Source organism: Mesocricetus auratus, unplaced genomic scaffold, assembly GCF_017639785.1.
Source record: "Mesocricetus auratus isolate SY011 unplaced genomic scaffold, BCM_Maur_2.0 Super-Scaffold_100009, whole genome shotgun sequence".
NCBI lineage: Eukaryota > Metazoa > Chordata > Mammalia > Rodentia > Cricetidae > Mesocricetus > Mesocricetus auratus.
The window spans coordinates 43,372,308-43,389,930 of NW_024429193.1; the positions used below are offsets into that span (position 1 = coordinate 43,372,308).

General features: G+C 34.1%; 1 protein-coding gene across 8 annotated transcripts in view; it reads right to left on the bottom strand.

Moving 5' to 3' along the window:
* Positions 1–17,623, bottom strand: part of Col11a1 (collagen type XI alpha 1 chain) — a 189,704-nt gene that overhangs the window by 66,164 nt on the left and 105,917 nt on the right. For all 8 annotated transcript variants that reach the window (XM_040752004.1, XM_040752002.1, XM_040752003.1 and 5 more), the window contains 7 exons: positions 14,677–14,730; positions 14,504–14,548; positions 14,346–14,399; positions 14,172–14,216; positions 10,589–10,642; positions 5,444–5,497; positions 850–903 (listed from right to left, as the gene is read on the bottom strand). In XM_040752004.1, coding sequence (XP_040607938.1) covers positions 850–903; positions 5,444–5,497; positions 10,589–10,642; positions 14,172–14,216; positions 14,346–14,399; positions 14,504–14,548; positions 14,677–14,730 — 360 coding nt within the window. The remainder of the gene's footprint in view (positions 1–849; positions 904–5,443; positions 5,498–10,588; positions 10,643–14,171; positions 14,217–14,345; positions 14,400–14,503; positions 14,549–14,676; positions 14,731–17,623) is intronic.

The window sequence follows — 17,623 nt, forward strand, 5'->3', positions numbered from 1 at the left end:
GACCAGATGTGCCGGGGAACTGTATGAAGTATGCAAGGATAAATTCTTTGTCCTGTACTAGAATTGCTTGAGAGGGAATTAGCCCAACTATTCTTTAAAACTATGTGTTATAAATGACAGTTTTGCCTTATTCCCCTTTTTATACAAGGTGTCAATTCAGCTTCACAATATAGAGACATTGATATCACTCTGGCGCATACTCAAGGAGTCATTCATTACTTGGCAATAAAGTCAAAGCTCCTTGGACCCCAAACAAATGAAGCACATTTTTTCCTGTCCCGGGAACTCCCCTACAAATAATTAATTCATATTCACTTGACAAAGTTTGAGGAATGAAGCTAAGGAGTCCGGGAGTCCAGTCCTTGAGTTTTTACTTAAAGTTGTAATCAAAAACTAGCTGCCTGAAGGTACAGCAATTGCTGAGAGGAAATGCCAGGTTCTCTGTGTGTCCCCCTGTGGCTGCTGTTTGAAAAGCTGTGGTATGTTAAGCTTTCAGTGTAAAGAGGGAATGGCAACCAGTTGCTCTCCGCTGCCACAGCAAAATGAATGATTTCAGTTAAAAACATATACTGAGAACAATTCTAGCAGCCAAGACTCTCTGAAAGTGAAACCCATTACTGCAGTTGCTTATGAAATGACATCCCCTACATTTTACTAAAAAAACAACACATTTTTATTCTCTGGACATGATTAAAGAGAATGTGCCCCTACTTTTCGCATACATTTCTAGGTTCAAGTTCCTTTGTCTGTAAATATGAAAACTCTTTAACTTATTGTTAAATAAGTTAAACATGTGTATATAATTTTTCCACAAAGCTGCCCTCAGCTACACAATGAGTGGAGACATACCTGAGGTCCAACGACACCTCCTGGCCCAGGGGGACCGGTCTTGCCTTGAAATCCCTAAGAAAGTAAAGTACAATCTATAAAAGCTATAAGCAAGATTCTGAACATTTTTCCATATTCATGGATTAACTTTTTCATGTGATTTTATTATTATAGATTTCTTTCTCAAGTATTATAATCTACAGTAAAAGTTGGAAAAATAAATACAAAAACCTGGAGAGAAAAGTCTTCTCCCCATAAACAATAAAAGCATATAGTGCTTACACTATCTTTAATCAATAAAATATGGAAACAGCATAAACAAGAAAAGCAGGAAACAAATAGAAACTGGCCTTTCTATGCTCTTTCTATGATTGTATTAAAACTTACAAAAGTGTATGATTTTTAAATTATAGGAAAGTTAAAAAAAAGTCTGAATTTTTCATACTACAGTTCATATTTCAGGGAAAGAAAGTATATTTCTCCTATTTTTAAATTTAAGATCACTAGACTTCTACTTGTGCAATAATCCTCAATGACAAAATGATGATGTTCTAAGAAAATTAATAGAATTTATTTACTATTTTATAATTTTAACATGGAATCAACTAATGAGTTTGAAAAATCCATGCTCAGACTACATGCTATGTACACTCACATATAATTACATATCTACATGTGTGTACACCATATGCATGAATATTCAAATGGTATATGTGTATACACAAATGTAGAATGTATTCACATATACTTAATGCTTCCATGTTATGCCAACGACCTCTATTATTGCAATCATATCCCCATACTGGGAAACTCTTCCATTTACCCAATACTGTTTATAAATTGCTGATCTGTGCTGAACTCTGCTCTTTCTCAATTGGTCTCCACTGGACAGTACCAGCAGTGTCTGCTGCCATTTCCATCTCAGCATGGAGGCCTGCTATGATTCTTTGGAAGTTTTCCTCCTGGATGACACAAGATTCTATGGACAATATTTTTATTGACAAAACCCATTCAGTTCCTAGGCTTCCTTCAATCTCACATAAAGCGCATTGCATCATGTGAGAAAGTATTCAACATACAACCTTCTCTTTACTTCCCTAGTAGACATTCAAGCTATATTGAATTCTTTCCTTGATAACTTCAGACATTATATCAGGTTCACTCACTTGTGCATGTTACCCCGAACCACCATCAGAATCCATCTGATCTATTCAACTAGATCCCATACATGTATCAAGCCACATCAGTAAAAAAAAATTCCACATAGTATCATCTTAGACAGCTATTACAGTGTGGCTTTGCTTTGGAAGTGGCCATAGTTTTGAAACACATTGATCTTGCCTCTCTCACTCTTAAACAGTCATAACTGCCTGTTTGAATTTACCCATTCCTGAGGCCTGCATTGTATTCTCTAAACTTCTGATCAATTAAGTTTGATTTTAAGGCAAAATATGCAATTCTGGCCTTTAAAAGACATAACATTTTATGAAGCTTTGTCTTAGTAACTGCAGGAACATGGATAGTACATAGAATTAATTGAGTAACAACTTACTACAATGAATTGATTAACGTCAGTGATGAAGAAAAAGTGGAGAACTGAAAATTTACATACAACGAGCCACATGGCTGCTAGCTCAATAGTGTAAATGATGGTTTTGGAGAGAACGGAAAAGTAGTCCTGTCCATATGCCTGCCCATACAAAGCATCCAGAGCATGTATAAATATCTAATGGATTTGACATTAGAATCATATAAATAAATTAAATTATTACAATTCAGAATGGAATTTTCTTACTTCAGAATGCCACATTATAAAACTGTGTTTGGAAGTTTTGTTTGTTTGTTTTGGTTTTTCCAGACAGGGTTCACTCTGTGGCTTTGGAGGCTGTCCTAGAACTAGCTCTTGTAGACCAGACTTGTCTCAAACTCACGGACATATGCCTGCCTCTGCCTCCTGAGTGCTGGGATTAAAGGCATGGGCCACTATCACCTGGCTTAATTTTGGAATAGTTTAAGTTAAGGTAGTACTTTTCAAAGTCTCTGTGAACAGAAATTAACCTCATACATTAATGAGTGATTGGAGAATTTGTTGCAATGCCCAACAAAAAATAGTTTTTATTGTGATAATATCAAAATGAACTTAATTCATTTCATGGACAATAATGAATTCTACAGTGGCCCTCACATGAATTAGTATATTTTCAAGATATATTAAAATTATTAATAGTTTTTATTGGGCAGTCACCCCAACAAAAACAAAAAGGCTTTCAAATAAGACTCAAAAATTTATTTGGAAGGATTTTAACTGGAGATGAGTTTCAAATGTAAATAAATAATTTCTTCTTTGAAATAAGGAAACACATATACAACAAAGAATATCCACATTAATTTTGGAATATTTTAAAGGAAATGTTTGAATTCTAGTCAACACAGAAAAAAGTTGAAAGAAAATAGTTAATTTCTAGCTATAGGGTTGTTCACTGTTCTCTTAACTGTAGAAATCATGATACAATTTTTCAAAACTAACCATCTTTTCATGAAAAATAACTGGATAGAAACTTCCCTGAAGCTCTAACTAACAAATTCTTTTTCCTCTTGTTTTACATTTTAATGTTTTATGATACAGTTTCTTAAAAAAAAAGGTGTATTTAAAATTAATTCTTTAGAGAATTCCAAACAACATATTTTCATCATATTCAACCTTACATTTAGAGATGAGGAAACTCTTAATTATTAATTCTCTAGTTATTGATTCTTCAATGACACGTTAGAAGTATGCTAGAATTGTTCTCAGGAGGTCCATGACTTTGGTAAAAAATGTGGGTTACAGGATTTTAATAAGACGGTCTTTGTAAATTTGAGTGTGAGTTATTGTTCTTCCTCTGGATATACCATTCCAAGAATAAATTTTATTTTGGGCCCCAGTATGTATTTCTTGATTTTCTTTTGGAAAACTTACACTGAAAATGTCAGCTAAAATTAATATTTGATAAACCAAGAATTGTAAGATGGTGAGCAAGACGGGAACTATATTACTAATGATGGATTGTTTTTCCCATTGCAGAAAATTAATAAAAAAGTTCAGCATTTGTTATGATGTACTGCCATGTAATTATAAATATGTTTTAATGCTAGCAGACAGAATGCATGCACTAAATGGGGTTTTCAACAAAATAGTCAAAGGTAGTTTGTATCCTGGTTTCCTCAAGAACAGTGAATAAAATTAACTAACTGTGAGATCCAATGATTTGCTCCATGCAATCATGGCCAGCAGTGAGGATTTTTGATTAAAATAACAACCCACTGAGCTAAACAGATGTGGAGTTTAAGAGAAGCAAAATAAGCAAAAAAACAAACACAGCAGCACACCAGGGGAGCTTTGTTTTCCCTCTGCCCATGAATTCCAAAATAGGGTGAGCTGTTCAATCAGGTTATAGTTGTATTTCCCACTGACATTTTAAAAATCAAATTACAATTTTCAACCTACATTTCCTATTAGACATAAAGCTTATTTTCAATTCAACTTTTTCCTTACAGTTGCCATTTCAGAAAAATCTCAACCTCTAAGACTGCTAGAATATTCTAGCACTGAGGGATTAGGTGAGGTATAGCTATAAACAGTCTGTAGTGGATGAATCCAGGTGGCATCTAGTAGAGGATATCCCAGCTATGATGTCATCTCTGTTAGATCCTTCTAAAAATGCTGGTTGTATCAATAATCATACTAACAAGCATCTCATTTTTTCAGGTGAACTTGAAAAGGCTAACACTTGGGTCTATTTATGCATTTGCTAAAATATTTTAATAAAAGGCTCAGTGGTAGCATATGGGTACAGATCCAGAGACCCACAGCCATACATCCTGTGCAAAGAGTATCTAAATGGGAGATCTCCATCAAATCCCTCATCTCAATACTCAGGGAATGCTACAGATATTGTAAGAGCCAGAGGAATTAGACGACACCAGGAAAGCAAGGACCCATGCCTGACTCAGCTAAGCAAGGCATATGTGAGCTTATAGCAATCACAAGGCCTACATCGGTCTGCACCAGGTCTTCTGAGTATGTGTAATAGCTACTAGCTTAGTATTTTTATGGGACTCCAGCTGTGATAATGGGAGGGTCTCTGACTCTGGTGCCTGCTCTTGGGACTCTTCTTCTTCTATTAGATTTCTGTGTCAAACTTCAATGTGATAGTTTTTGTTTTAGCTTATCATATTTTATTTTTTAGTGTTTGGTTGTCATCTTTAACAAGCCTGTTCTTTTCTTGTGAGAAACAGAAAATGAATGGATTCTGGAGAGGAGATAGGTAGGAAGGAACTGGGAGGAACAGAGGGAGGGGAAACTCTAAGATATACTGTATGAGTAAATATTTTTCTTCAATAAATGGAAAAGAGAAAGAAAAAAGAAAAAGTTAATTACAGTGGGCATGAGTAGAATAAAATTAAACTGAGTGAGATACTACAAATTAAAGAAACTTAATTATGACACTGTACAGAAAAAAAGTAATTTAACTGATAATAATACAGGTTTGGTTTTTGTAGTTTTTTGTGAAATTGTGTTGTGTGAGAGTAAATTTCATTATAAAAAATAAAAACAAAAACATGAGTCACTTACGGTCTCTCCACGCTGCCCAGGGTGTCCTGGTAGTCCATCCTTCCCAGCAGGGCCCTGGGATAAAAAACATTAAATATCCATGTCATAAATACTGCAGAACTACTTCTTGCATGACGTTATAGCTCAAGAGTATTGTAGAAATCACCATCTTGCATTTCATAGCACATTTCATTTTGATGGTTTTACTCTTATAAAAGGTGATATTTGACTGATTTTATGTATACTTGTTTGTGAATTGACTTCTTAATGAAAAACGGAGACCATGGGAAATTTGTAAAACTATTCAGGGACTTGGCATTTCAATGAATTTTTTCATATGCCTCTGTATTTTGAAAACATATACATATGCATAGTTTTACTTTAGCAAAGCATTAGTTTTTCAGTGCTTGAAACAGAATGAGATTTCCCTGTGCTTTTTCTTCACAACTCAATTCCAAGGAAATAAACTGTGGGTGAAAGAGAAAGTGAGTGCCCTCTAGTGGTCATCGAATTTCTGACAAAAAATGAGAAAGAAATGCTAATTTGTAAAACTACTTCAAGCAAATGGAAAAACCGCTCAATTGTAAAAGTCTTCAAAAAGAGTTGTATCTTTCCTAACATGTCCTCCAAGAAGCAAAATACTTATGAACTACTAGGGAAATTTTTACTACATTATAGCTTTCTGCCAGGGGGCTGTTTGCCATGTCTGAGGAAAGAAATGAAGCAATTAACTAAGTATTTTAAAAAAGCAACTTTATAAGGTTTCCATATTCTAAAAACCTAATAGACATTGATCGGTTCTTTTAACAGTCTTATAGATTATACTCCTAAGAAGCTATTCGACATCGGGCATTGGTGGCACACGCCTTTAAACCCAGCACTCGGGAGGCAGAGGCAGAGGGATCTCTGTAAATTCGAGGTCAGCCTGGTTTACAGAGTGAGTTTCAGGACAACCTCCAAAGCAATACGGAGAAATCCTGTCTCGAAAAACAAAACAAAACAAAAAAAAACAACAACAAAAAAGAAGCTATTCGACACCAGTTCATTTTTCAAAGCATAAATTGTAGGTTTATACAAACATTCTATTCTAAATAAATGAGGATAGATAGACATTTTAATCAAGGTATTTTTATGACAGGCATATCAGTCCTCACTACTGTTAATTATTTAAGTAGTGTTGTTTTCAAGGGTCTATTGTTATATATGCTAATATGGAGTTGTTTTGAACAAAAGCCTTTGAATTAAAAAAGAACACTTCCATGGGTATCTTTCATTTTGATGAGACTTTTAGAGTCACTGGCATGTTTCATGGCTGCTTCTGACAATGCCCTGTACCATGTCTTCTACCTGACCCATCCATTTCAACACAAAATTATCAGATTTTATTTAAACATTGTGACTATGACAGTTCATATAATAAGGCTTGTTGAATGTTTTCATTTTCTTATTGTCCAAGATCAGTGTTGTGATTTCACTGTCATCCTCCCCCACAAAGCCAAAATTAGGAGTCATTAATAAAAGATCCAAAACATTTTGTAAAATAACTTTCATTTCATTTAACACCATATGCCAATTATCTCTGCCTTAGCCATTAGGTGTGTAGTAATAAAGTATGAAGTTTTACCCAGAGCTTAGAGAGACAAAGATATACATAGTTAATTGCTGGTAGACTGGTCTATACACAGGTTTACAAACCAGCAAGCAAACTTTTTTCTATACTGCTACTGTTTTAACAGAGATGGAAGAAATGTGCTTCCAGTCTGAGGCCATTATAAAGTTTTCAGACCATAGGATGTTAGATGAAGGATTACAAAATGTACCCTGCTTATTCCCCCAGGACACTAAAATGCCATCAAATATATGCATAGTTATCAGTGCAAGACCTACACATATTTCTAATAAACCCATGGGTGTAAGCAATAAGCATCCCATTCCTTACTAGTACAAATTATATTTCAGTTACTAAAATGATCATCCTTTGAAATGATGACCTTAGATCTAAAGGATGCTAACTTGGAACGAACACATCATGACTTTGAATGGAGTTCCTAGACAATCTGAGGGATAGAGTTATTGGGCCAAAAACAACAGCATCAGGCTTTTCTTCAGTATAAATTTCAGAATTATGTAACTATTCTGAATTAACTGTTTTTAATCTATATTACTAATCAATAAAATAAAGCCAACTAATTTCCCAGCAGACCAAAACACCAATTTTAAAATAATTATTTTATTCATGAAAGGAGACAGCTCCCTCAATAGGGTTGGAAAATGAATAGAAGAGTCAAGTTAATCTCCATGAAAACTCACATATTGACCATGGGCTTCTGTGATGATACAAGTAATTGCTTAGAGCTGTTTGATTCCTTCTAACTGACCCTGAGCAATTCCTCATGATAGTCATGCTACAAATTTTAATATTTGTTCTTAAATTACAAAACTATACAGCATTGAAATATGGTAACATTGAGACTGGAATTCCAATATTTTGGAGACAGAGACAAGAGGGAAAGCCAGGAGTCCGGGAGAGACTACATTAGAGTGTTGAGATGACATCTAGAAAGACAGACAGACAGACAGATGACAGAAAGGAAGAGAAGGGAGGGAAAGAGGGAGTGAGGAAGGAAGAGAAGAAAAGAGGGAGGAAAAGAGGGAATGACCATGAAAACATAAACCTCAAAAAACAGTAAACAACAGTCTATAATTGAAATGAGATTTACGGATTATAAATGAAAGATTCCAAGTCTAATATATGTGTATTTTTACATAATATTTTAATGCAAGTTGCAACAATTAATTGTAGAAATTAGTTCTCAATTTTAATACTATATATGTCACAAATATAGTATTCTTTTTGCCAAAGGTTATATAATAATGTCAGAAAAATGGAAGATAGCTTTATTTCAAGCTTTACTAATTTTATTTGTCAGAAAAGAGTAAATAATTCTCCTTAAAGTGACATCTATCAAATCAACTGTAAATGATTCTCTTCTCAATTGTAGATCATTACTGTGTCTCTAATCCCTCACAGTGAAAAAAAAATAAGAGTGCATGATCAATTATCCAAAGCTTACTGAAAAACATGGAAGAGAATGCTGTAAATATCTGAATAAAATGAGTCCAATGACTTTGTTTAACAAGGTTATATTACACAAGGAAGCAGTTTGTAACATTGAAAAGGAGTAAAATGTTATGAAAATATTGTACACTTCATTAGACTGATTTGGTAAAAATGATCTAAATACATGATATCAAAATACTTATGGAAATTATCACAAACAATATGCATGTATAAGTTTAGGAACTATGATTTCACTTGGATATGAAACTTTACATAGAGTTTACTGCTCACTTAAACAATATACAGACAGTATGTAAAAAATTTACATAGAGAAAAAAGTAACAGTTTATTTTAATGTCAGCTACCTGACCTGTTCTTCACCTCTGAGTACAGACAAAAATGTTTCTTGATACATTTAAGGTGATAAATAGAATTGTTTAGTTTCAAAACACAATCTAATCACCATCAAAAATTACTGTAAAACTTCTGATAAGGTGCTTGTGTTGCACATTTCATTCATGCTGGTATTTCAAACTGAGAAATTTATCAGAATGACTTACGTAAATGATAAATTCTGAGGAAGACTGGCTAGCCTAGATTACAGTAATGGTTCAAAACATTAGCATTTTCAGACAATGTGGAGATCCGTTAAACTGTGGCTGGTACCTTTCTCCTGAGACTTTATTTAAGTAGATTGCATCTTGAAAAATGTCCCACGTGATGCTGCTGCTGGGGACAGACTATACTTTAGTGCTTCTGCACCAAACAAGTGAATAAACTCATTATAGCTCACAATGGGAGACAGAGAGAGAGGGGGGGAGAGAGAGAGACAGAAACAGAGAGACAGAGACACAGAGAGAGAGAGAGAGAGAGAGAGAGAGAGTGAAAGAGAGAGAGAGAGAAACAAGTGAACATATCCTACCTGACATTTCCTTAAGTATTTAAGGTTTAAAACAGTGTTTTCGGTAACTTTGTGGAGATTAATAAGGAAAACATCCAAAATAGTGCTGGACTACAAAGATTTTATAAAGATTTTATAAAAAAGTTCTAAGAATCTACTGCAGCCAGGCATGGTAGCACATGACTTTAATCCTAGCATTCAGTAAACGGATTGCTGTGAATTGGAGTTCAGCTGGGTCGACATAGTACATTCAGGCCACACATGGATACATAATGAGAAATTCAATAGCAAATATATTTTAGAAATACAACAGTGGCAATATATGAATAAATATTTTTAGGTGGTTTAGGAAGCATCATGATGTTGGAAGGAGTTTAGGAAGTGATCACTGAAGAAACATGGAAGAATCCATTTAATTACAGAATTTAATGGGAAAATTCAAGCATATCTTGTCTGTCCTATTTAGCAATTACTTTCAGTTTCTATAAACTATACTGATTATAAAAATGACTGACAAATAACAACTACACTAGCTTTTATTTAAGATATTGCTTAACAAGAGACATTTAAACTATCTTCCAAAAACACACATGAACTTAAAACACTGAAAATATATTATGTAATATTTAAATCAAATTTTATTTTTTAAGGATTTCTTACAATATTTACATTTGAAAGCAAGGACATCACAAGAAAACCCATAGAAACAACTAATCTGGGCTCATAGGAGCTCTCAGTGTCTGAACCAACAGCCAGGGAGCCAGCATGGGACTGAGGTAAGCCCTCTCTATATATGTGACAGTTGAAAACCTTGGTCTACTTGTGGGACTCAAAACAGTGCAAGCAAGGACTGTTCCTAATGCTTTGGCTGGTTTTTGGGAACCTTTTTCCTCATACTGGGTTGCATTGTCCAGCCTTAATGTAAGGGGAGGAGCTTAGCCTAACTGTAAATGGATATGCCATGCTTTGTTGATTCCCATGGGAGACCTACCCCATTCTAAACAGAAACAGAAGAAAAGTGGACCAGGCAGGGAGGGGGGTTGGAGAGGGAGAGAATTGGAAGAAAGGAGGAAGCAGAACTACAGTCAGAGTGTAAAAAATTAAATAAATAAACTTTTTAAAAAGAAAGTGTAAAAGTGTAAGTTACAACTGTCAAGCAATAAAATACTATCAAATAAAGCAAAAGAGAATCTGTTACACTTACAGGGGGGCCTTTTGGTCCAGGGAATCCAACTGGACCCTGAGGTCCTTGAGGGCCCTGAGAATAAAAAACAGTGGAGAACATTTAACAATAAAGTTTCAATAATATATCTTGAGTTTTTGCAGTTCATTTCTTTAGATAAAACACTGAAAGAATGAATATCCCCTAATTTAGACATGAATGCATGGTAATTTAATATTTTGGCCAGTCCTAAATTAGAAGCCAAACAATTTTTAATCTTGTAAAATGTGCAACACACCAATGCTCCTATCTCAAGATCATTGTGAATATTTACAGTTCATATAAAATGCTAATATTCATAAACAAGACAGTTATACACCCTCCAAGGGCTTGGGAAATAATGGAGAGGACAGGAAGTAAACTCACCACACACACATCAATTACTAACAAACCCATATCACTGGCCTTATCAAACATCCGTTATGAAAGGTGGGTGGTTTCTTGTGGTGGCTTTATCCTTAACCACTGAACTATTGGCTAGTGATAGAATCTGGGAGATTAGGATCCGATGCCTTTACATTGCACCCTTGGATGAACCCACTGGGCTCAGACAGACAGCTCCAAACCAAGGGTCACATAGATACCCCAGTTAATGTCGGTACGTTACAAAATAAAATATAGACATGAAAGTAAGGGAGAGGTTTGTGGAAAGAATGGAGTGATAAACGATGATGGGAAGGAGAAAGGAAAAGAATGGTGGGAGATTGGTCAGTACTTTGTGCATTGATATGAACTTGTCTAAGGAGAAATTTTATTAATTAAAATCATTAAAAAAAAAACAGAGCATATCCATCTGTACTGAGAGGCTTCACACTTTTAGTATTAACTGGAAACATTTATGGAGGAAGACATTAAAAATAGTTTCAATAGACCTCCAAAATGTAAACCGCAATAGAATCCAATAGAGTTATGTCTCTAGTAATATAGTCAACATATGAGATCATCTCTAATGCATCACATAGCCTTGTCCTTACCAAATAAGCTGTGACAATAGTTCTGTCATTTGTCAGCTCTGCTCCCTTCATTAGAGTCTTTTGTAGACAAGATGAACTTCACTTCATAATTATTCTTATTAACATTCTACCCCAGTGTGCATTCATAATACTATTCCTATCTTGATACATAATTAGTTATATTATTCAGGTTCTTATTTACATATCTTTAAAATGCTGATTGTTTTGGTATCAAAAAATGGATCAGTAAAAGTTAAGCCTGTACGTGACAAGCACATAATTATATCTATAAAATGAAGACATATAAAATGTGACAAATACATATGAAATGTCCTGTATAATAAAACAAATATTAAATTTACTGTTTCCAAAGCCAAAAAAACAATAGCTTACTGAAGTGGGTCTTCAAAATACCTTACTTTTTACATTATCAGCTTTGGCTTCATAAGGAAAATTTTTATTACCATTCTAATCCAATGGCACATCACAAAAAAATCTGACCTTTTGCTCTTGCCAGCATCTATCTTAAAATCAAAAAGAAACTTCAGTGTATTCATGTAGCTTTGAAAACTGTTATGAAATCACCAAACACTGAAGAATTAATAATTGATGGTCACTTGGGAAAATATCAGGTGAAAAAGAGGAGTTGAAGAATGTGTTACACGACACTTGTGACACGCATACACACAAAGACAAAATGGTGTTGTATGTGGAAAGGAATATGGGAAGAAGAGGAAGGTGAGGGCAGAAGAAACAAACTGTTTTGAAATGTCATAAAGAAATCTGATACTTTACATGATAATTAAAAATTAAAGCAAAATACAACATAGTAAAAGAATAAAGAACAGTTACATCCCTGCCAATAAATGGGGAATAATATAGAGATATATGTCATTTACCAAAAAAGAGCAGTAATATTTTCCTCCTATGGAGAAAATGAATAATTGAATAGTTTTATTGGAAATGAGCCATTCTAGGGTGAAAACAGAAAAAAACAAAGCAAAGAAAACACCCTTCATTCTGGTATTCAGAATGTACAATCTCCCTCTCAATGTCTTTTCCCACGGACTCCATTTGTTTAATCATGCTGTCTTACAAATCAACATGCACGTTCATAGGGGCTCTAAAGCGTGATAAAACTCAGCTGTTGGATGGTTTGCTAAATTTTCCTATTAATTTAATGATTCAATCATTTAAGTCAACTATATCTTTTTATGAACATTACTTGAACCATAAAATATATCAAATATGTACATTATTTATGAATTCAAAATGTAGAAGATGAATAGTTAATCTACAGAAAAAATATGTATTTTAATTAAATAGGAACCAGGCCATAAGGAAATTTTAATTAAATGCTTATTCTTTTCTTCTAATCTATTCCTATTTTATTAAAATATAGAAATTATATTTCACTGCATTTTTTTATCCAGGAATTCAAACTTTCTTGTAGTTTTGGTTGTGAGCCTAGCCTTTAATAGCTGAGCCATCTCTCAAACTTTCATGCTCTGTTTCCAGTTATCTATAACAGGTGTCTCTGTGTTCCCTTTGTGAAACATCAACTTGAGTTTCAAATAAAAATATACAAAAAATATGGGCTGAAGAGATGGCTCAAGCACAAAGACCCATATTTGAAACGCAGAAGCCTAATAAGGAAGCTGGATGCTGGAGACTGCATATGTAATCTGACTGTTCCCATGGGGAGATGGAAGGCACAGAGAGATGAATCCTTGGACTCACTTAGGCCAAATAGCCTGTGACACAGAGCAGAAACACAATAAAAAGAGCGCATCTCAAAATTAAAAAAAGGTGGAAAACAAGAACCATTATTAGAGGTTGACCTCTGACTTCCACACATGTACTTTCATTACGACACAGTGGTGCCCAAGCGTGCGCACACACACACACACACACACACACACACACACACACTTACATATCTTACACACAAAAGATCTACAAAATTAAAGAAGCATAAATTAATAATACTTGGATTCATTATAGACAACAAAGGCTGATTATAATTTCATTGGATATAATACAAACTTTAAAATTTAAAATGATTTCAAGACCATTGCTTTCCAATATTGCTTTCTGCCTCTTGCCAAAACAGCCAAACAAAGGTCTTGGTTGCTCATCTGTATCTGGCTTTATTTTATGTCAATTGAAAATCAATTTACTAAATAGTTTTTTATTTACTGGAATAGTTGTTTTATCTTGCCTTGGATGCATATTGATTGTGACTTAATGGCTTCTGGTACTTGCATTTTACCAACACAATGTTACTGTCAGTTCCACTGACAAACCGAGTACTAATATGGAAAACAAGAGGAAGCATAGGGATCCAACTGTATTTTAGTTGGAGTAACTGTTATAACTTAGGCCAATTATACACATCATTTCTCTCATTTCTATAATATTATTGGTACCTTACCTAGCACGCTTTTAAATTAGCAGAGGAAAGGAATTATAAAAAGTAAGAATTTCTTAACTCAGACTGGAATCTGTATATGAATATGTACAATGTGTCTTTAGACACCCCTTTTTCAGAATTTAAGTGCTTGCAAAAGTATTGATTTTCATTGTGTATTATTCAGCTGGGTAATACGTACTCTTTCACCTGGAGGGCCAGGAGGACCATCACCACCTGAAGTACCCTGAAAACAAAAAAAAGAAAGAAAGAAAGAAAGAAATAAAAAGAGTGAAAAGAAAGTCAAACTTCCTCATATCACTGCTTTCACAAACAAGGATTTGTTAATACAAATCATAGTAAAGTTGGATGATACCTTTGGCCCAGGCTTCCCTGTAGGACCTCTGGCACCTCTGGAACCTCGAGGACCCTGCATAAGAGATGAGAGAATATACTCAGTGTAAAGCAAATTCAAAAACAAATGTGAAAAACTAATGTCACAATGGAAACCATATAGTGAAACAAAGTACGTACCGTTGGACCACGTTGACCCCGGGGGCCCGGTTTGCCAGCAACTCCCTGACAAAGATAGTTCAAAGAGTTTCAGTGTATAGTAAATTTGTCACAGTAAATGGGGGTGAGAAACAGGGGATCATGTAGGGATATATTCACTAGTCATGTCTGGACAATGTACTTAAGCTCCATACCCGGGCACCTTTCTCCCCGTTGGCACCTGGAAATCCAGGAAATCCAGTGGAGCCCTAAAAGAATAAAAACACAAAACATGAATATGATATTTTTAATATCCACACCCCCATCCAGGCTCCCATTATTTTGGAGAACATTGATTTGGTCAGAAAAGGTAAAATGTGTGTGTTTGCTTTGGAAGTTCATGATAAAAATAAAAAAAATCTTTAAAAATAATTAAGGCACTACAGAAGATCTCTTCTTGCATTTGATAGTTAACTTACAGTGATGTCTGAAATCCTGGAAGCATGAATTGATAAAAACTGTTTTACTATTTAAATTTAAAAACTAAATAATAAAATATTCAGCATAGTTATTATTATGAAATAGAAATTAATGGATATTTTATGAAAAATAAACTTTAATAGTCCATACATTTGTTCAAATTCTAAAGAAAAAACGTATTTTCTTAAAGGGCAGTTACAATATAAAACATGTTTCAAACATCGTTATGCCTTCCCTCTTCCCCAGATCTACTTCTTCTCTGTTTCCCTGAGAAAAGAGCAGGCCACTCAAGGCTATCAAGCAAACACAACATAACTAGTTACAAGACTAGGCACATACACTCATATCGAGGCTGGACGGGGCAACCATAGGAGGCAAAGAGTCTCAAAAGCTGGAAAAAGAGTATGAAACAACCCCCTCCCATTGTTAGGAGTCCCACAACAACACTAAGCTACACAACTGTAACATATATGCAGGCGACATATCTCAGACCTGTACAGATTCCCTGATACGGATACACCCCTTTAGTCTCTGTGAGCCCCTGTGAGTCTTACTTAGATGACTATGTGAGCCATGTTCTTGCGGTCCTGGACCTCTCTGGCTCATACAATCTTTCCTCCACTTCTTCTTCAGGAATTACCAAATTGAGCCTAATGTTTGTCTGTGGGTCTCCAGAAACTTTTATTTTTAAACTGTAGTATATCACACACCCTGAAAAGCTTCCTTTACATTTTGAAACTCTGTTTTAGATAAAGATGTAAAACCCTGTGTTTAGAATCCTAAAGACCTTAATTCACATCTTATGCCTCCCAAGAACCATGCAAACAAACCGAGGATATATCTTGTCTACTTTGAGTCCATTTTTCTGTTGCAAAAGAGGGCAGTGAACTACTATTAATACGTCTTAATACTTTGAAATTTATGGGAGATTGGAAAAAATAAATTCAGGGATCACCAATATAGAAACATGGATAATAAACAATGATTGTTTAAAAATGTAAAAAGCCCATAGAGCACTTAATATGAATGGATATATTTTAGAAGTGAAATACAACTTAATTCCCAACAATAAAATACCCCATTTTATCTTGGGCATACGCCCAGTCTTTCATCTTCTCAGAAATTTCTTTGACCACTATCCAAGTAATTTTATGTCTTTTTTGAGTAAAGAAATAGATAAGATAGAATTTTAAATCTTTTCCTTTCAATTTTCTAAATATTCCCCTAAAAATGGAGTGGAATGACTTAAAAAAACACTCCTATATTTCTTACTTAAATCATTGTATGGTTGAAATTCAATAATATATAAAATACCTTGGTGAGAGCAGCGCTGACTTTAAAATTTTATACACATCTCCATGTATTAAGGGGTATATAGCAACATTCCTTGACTTTTTGTCTTTGTTTTTAAATCAACTTCTTTGCATCTAATTGCTCCCTAGAACAATACCCTCCAAGTGAGAAATGGTCCAAAAATATCAAAATAAACTGTAATGCTTTAAAAATGCAAATGGTGACTAGCACTCCAGAATTACTGAAACTGAAAAACTCAGATAGGCACTTAGAAATTGTAGTCCTGAACTAATGATGGAGAAAAGTTGGATGCTGGAGGTAATGAATGGACATTAAGAACAGTCACCTGTAAACCCACATCCAGAATGTTACAAGCTCGGTGCCATTTGAATGTAGCAAATATTTCATATTTACAAAGAAATCTGGTCAAGAAAATTGTATGTGATCTCCCACTTCACCACGGGGTCAAATGGTGATCCAAAGAACATACAATATTGTTTGCATGATTTGATTTTCAATATATTTTGTGTTGAGTATAGAGGTAACATGATTCACTTGAGAACCAATGATAATATGTTTAAACCAGAGAAGAAAACTGTATATTACAACCTTAAGGGATTCTAAACCTTTGCTTTCCATGTCTTCAGAGTCTGAGAAGACATATCTGTTAGTTTTTGTGTGACTATGAATTCAATGTGTAAGTACAACCTGAGACCTAAATGACATTTGTCCCCTAAATTTTATATACAAACGACTATTGGAATAGATAACTACCCTATTTTAAAATGCACTATTGAAAAATTCTTAATATTAAGTTTTGTTGTTTTAAATTATTTTTTACATAGTATGTGGAAAAATAGGAAAATTCTCAGTCCACCAATTTTTCTTTTAAGATTTTATAAAAAATATACACAATGCATGTTCAAAGTAAATACTACCTTTAAAATGGCAAAAAGAGAAACAAAAGATGACATGTCAAAGTTAGTACTGAAATTATTCTGTCAATAAAAAAACTTGCAAATTATTTGTACATAATGTTTAATTATGAAAGTATTCTATTTATGCTATCTTAGGTTTTAAGACAACTGTTATTTTTTTAACATTTGGTGGTTTGTCTTCCTGGCTTATTTCACTCCTAAGACATTGAATAAACGAGTGTTTAACTATATGTCTTCAACTACTTAGATTTAGCAGTCAAATTAAATTTTCATGAAATATTGCATATTGTAATGTATCTAGCTTCTATATAGAAAAGAGACTTAAGGCTCTCTTTGATCTCTATAAGCATCACTGATGTTTTTAAGTGGAAGGCAAATGTTTCTATCACAGCAAAATAATAGGAGTTATAAGGAAAAGTGTTATTAAATATGGATGCCTCAAGTATAGACA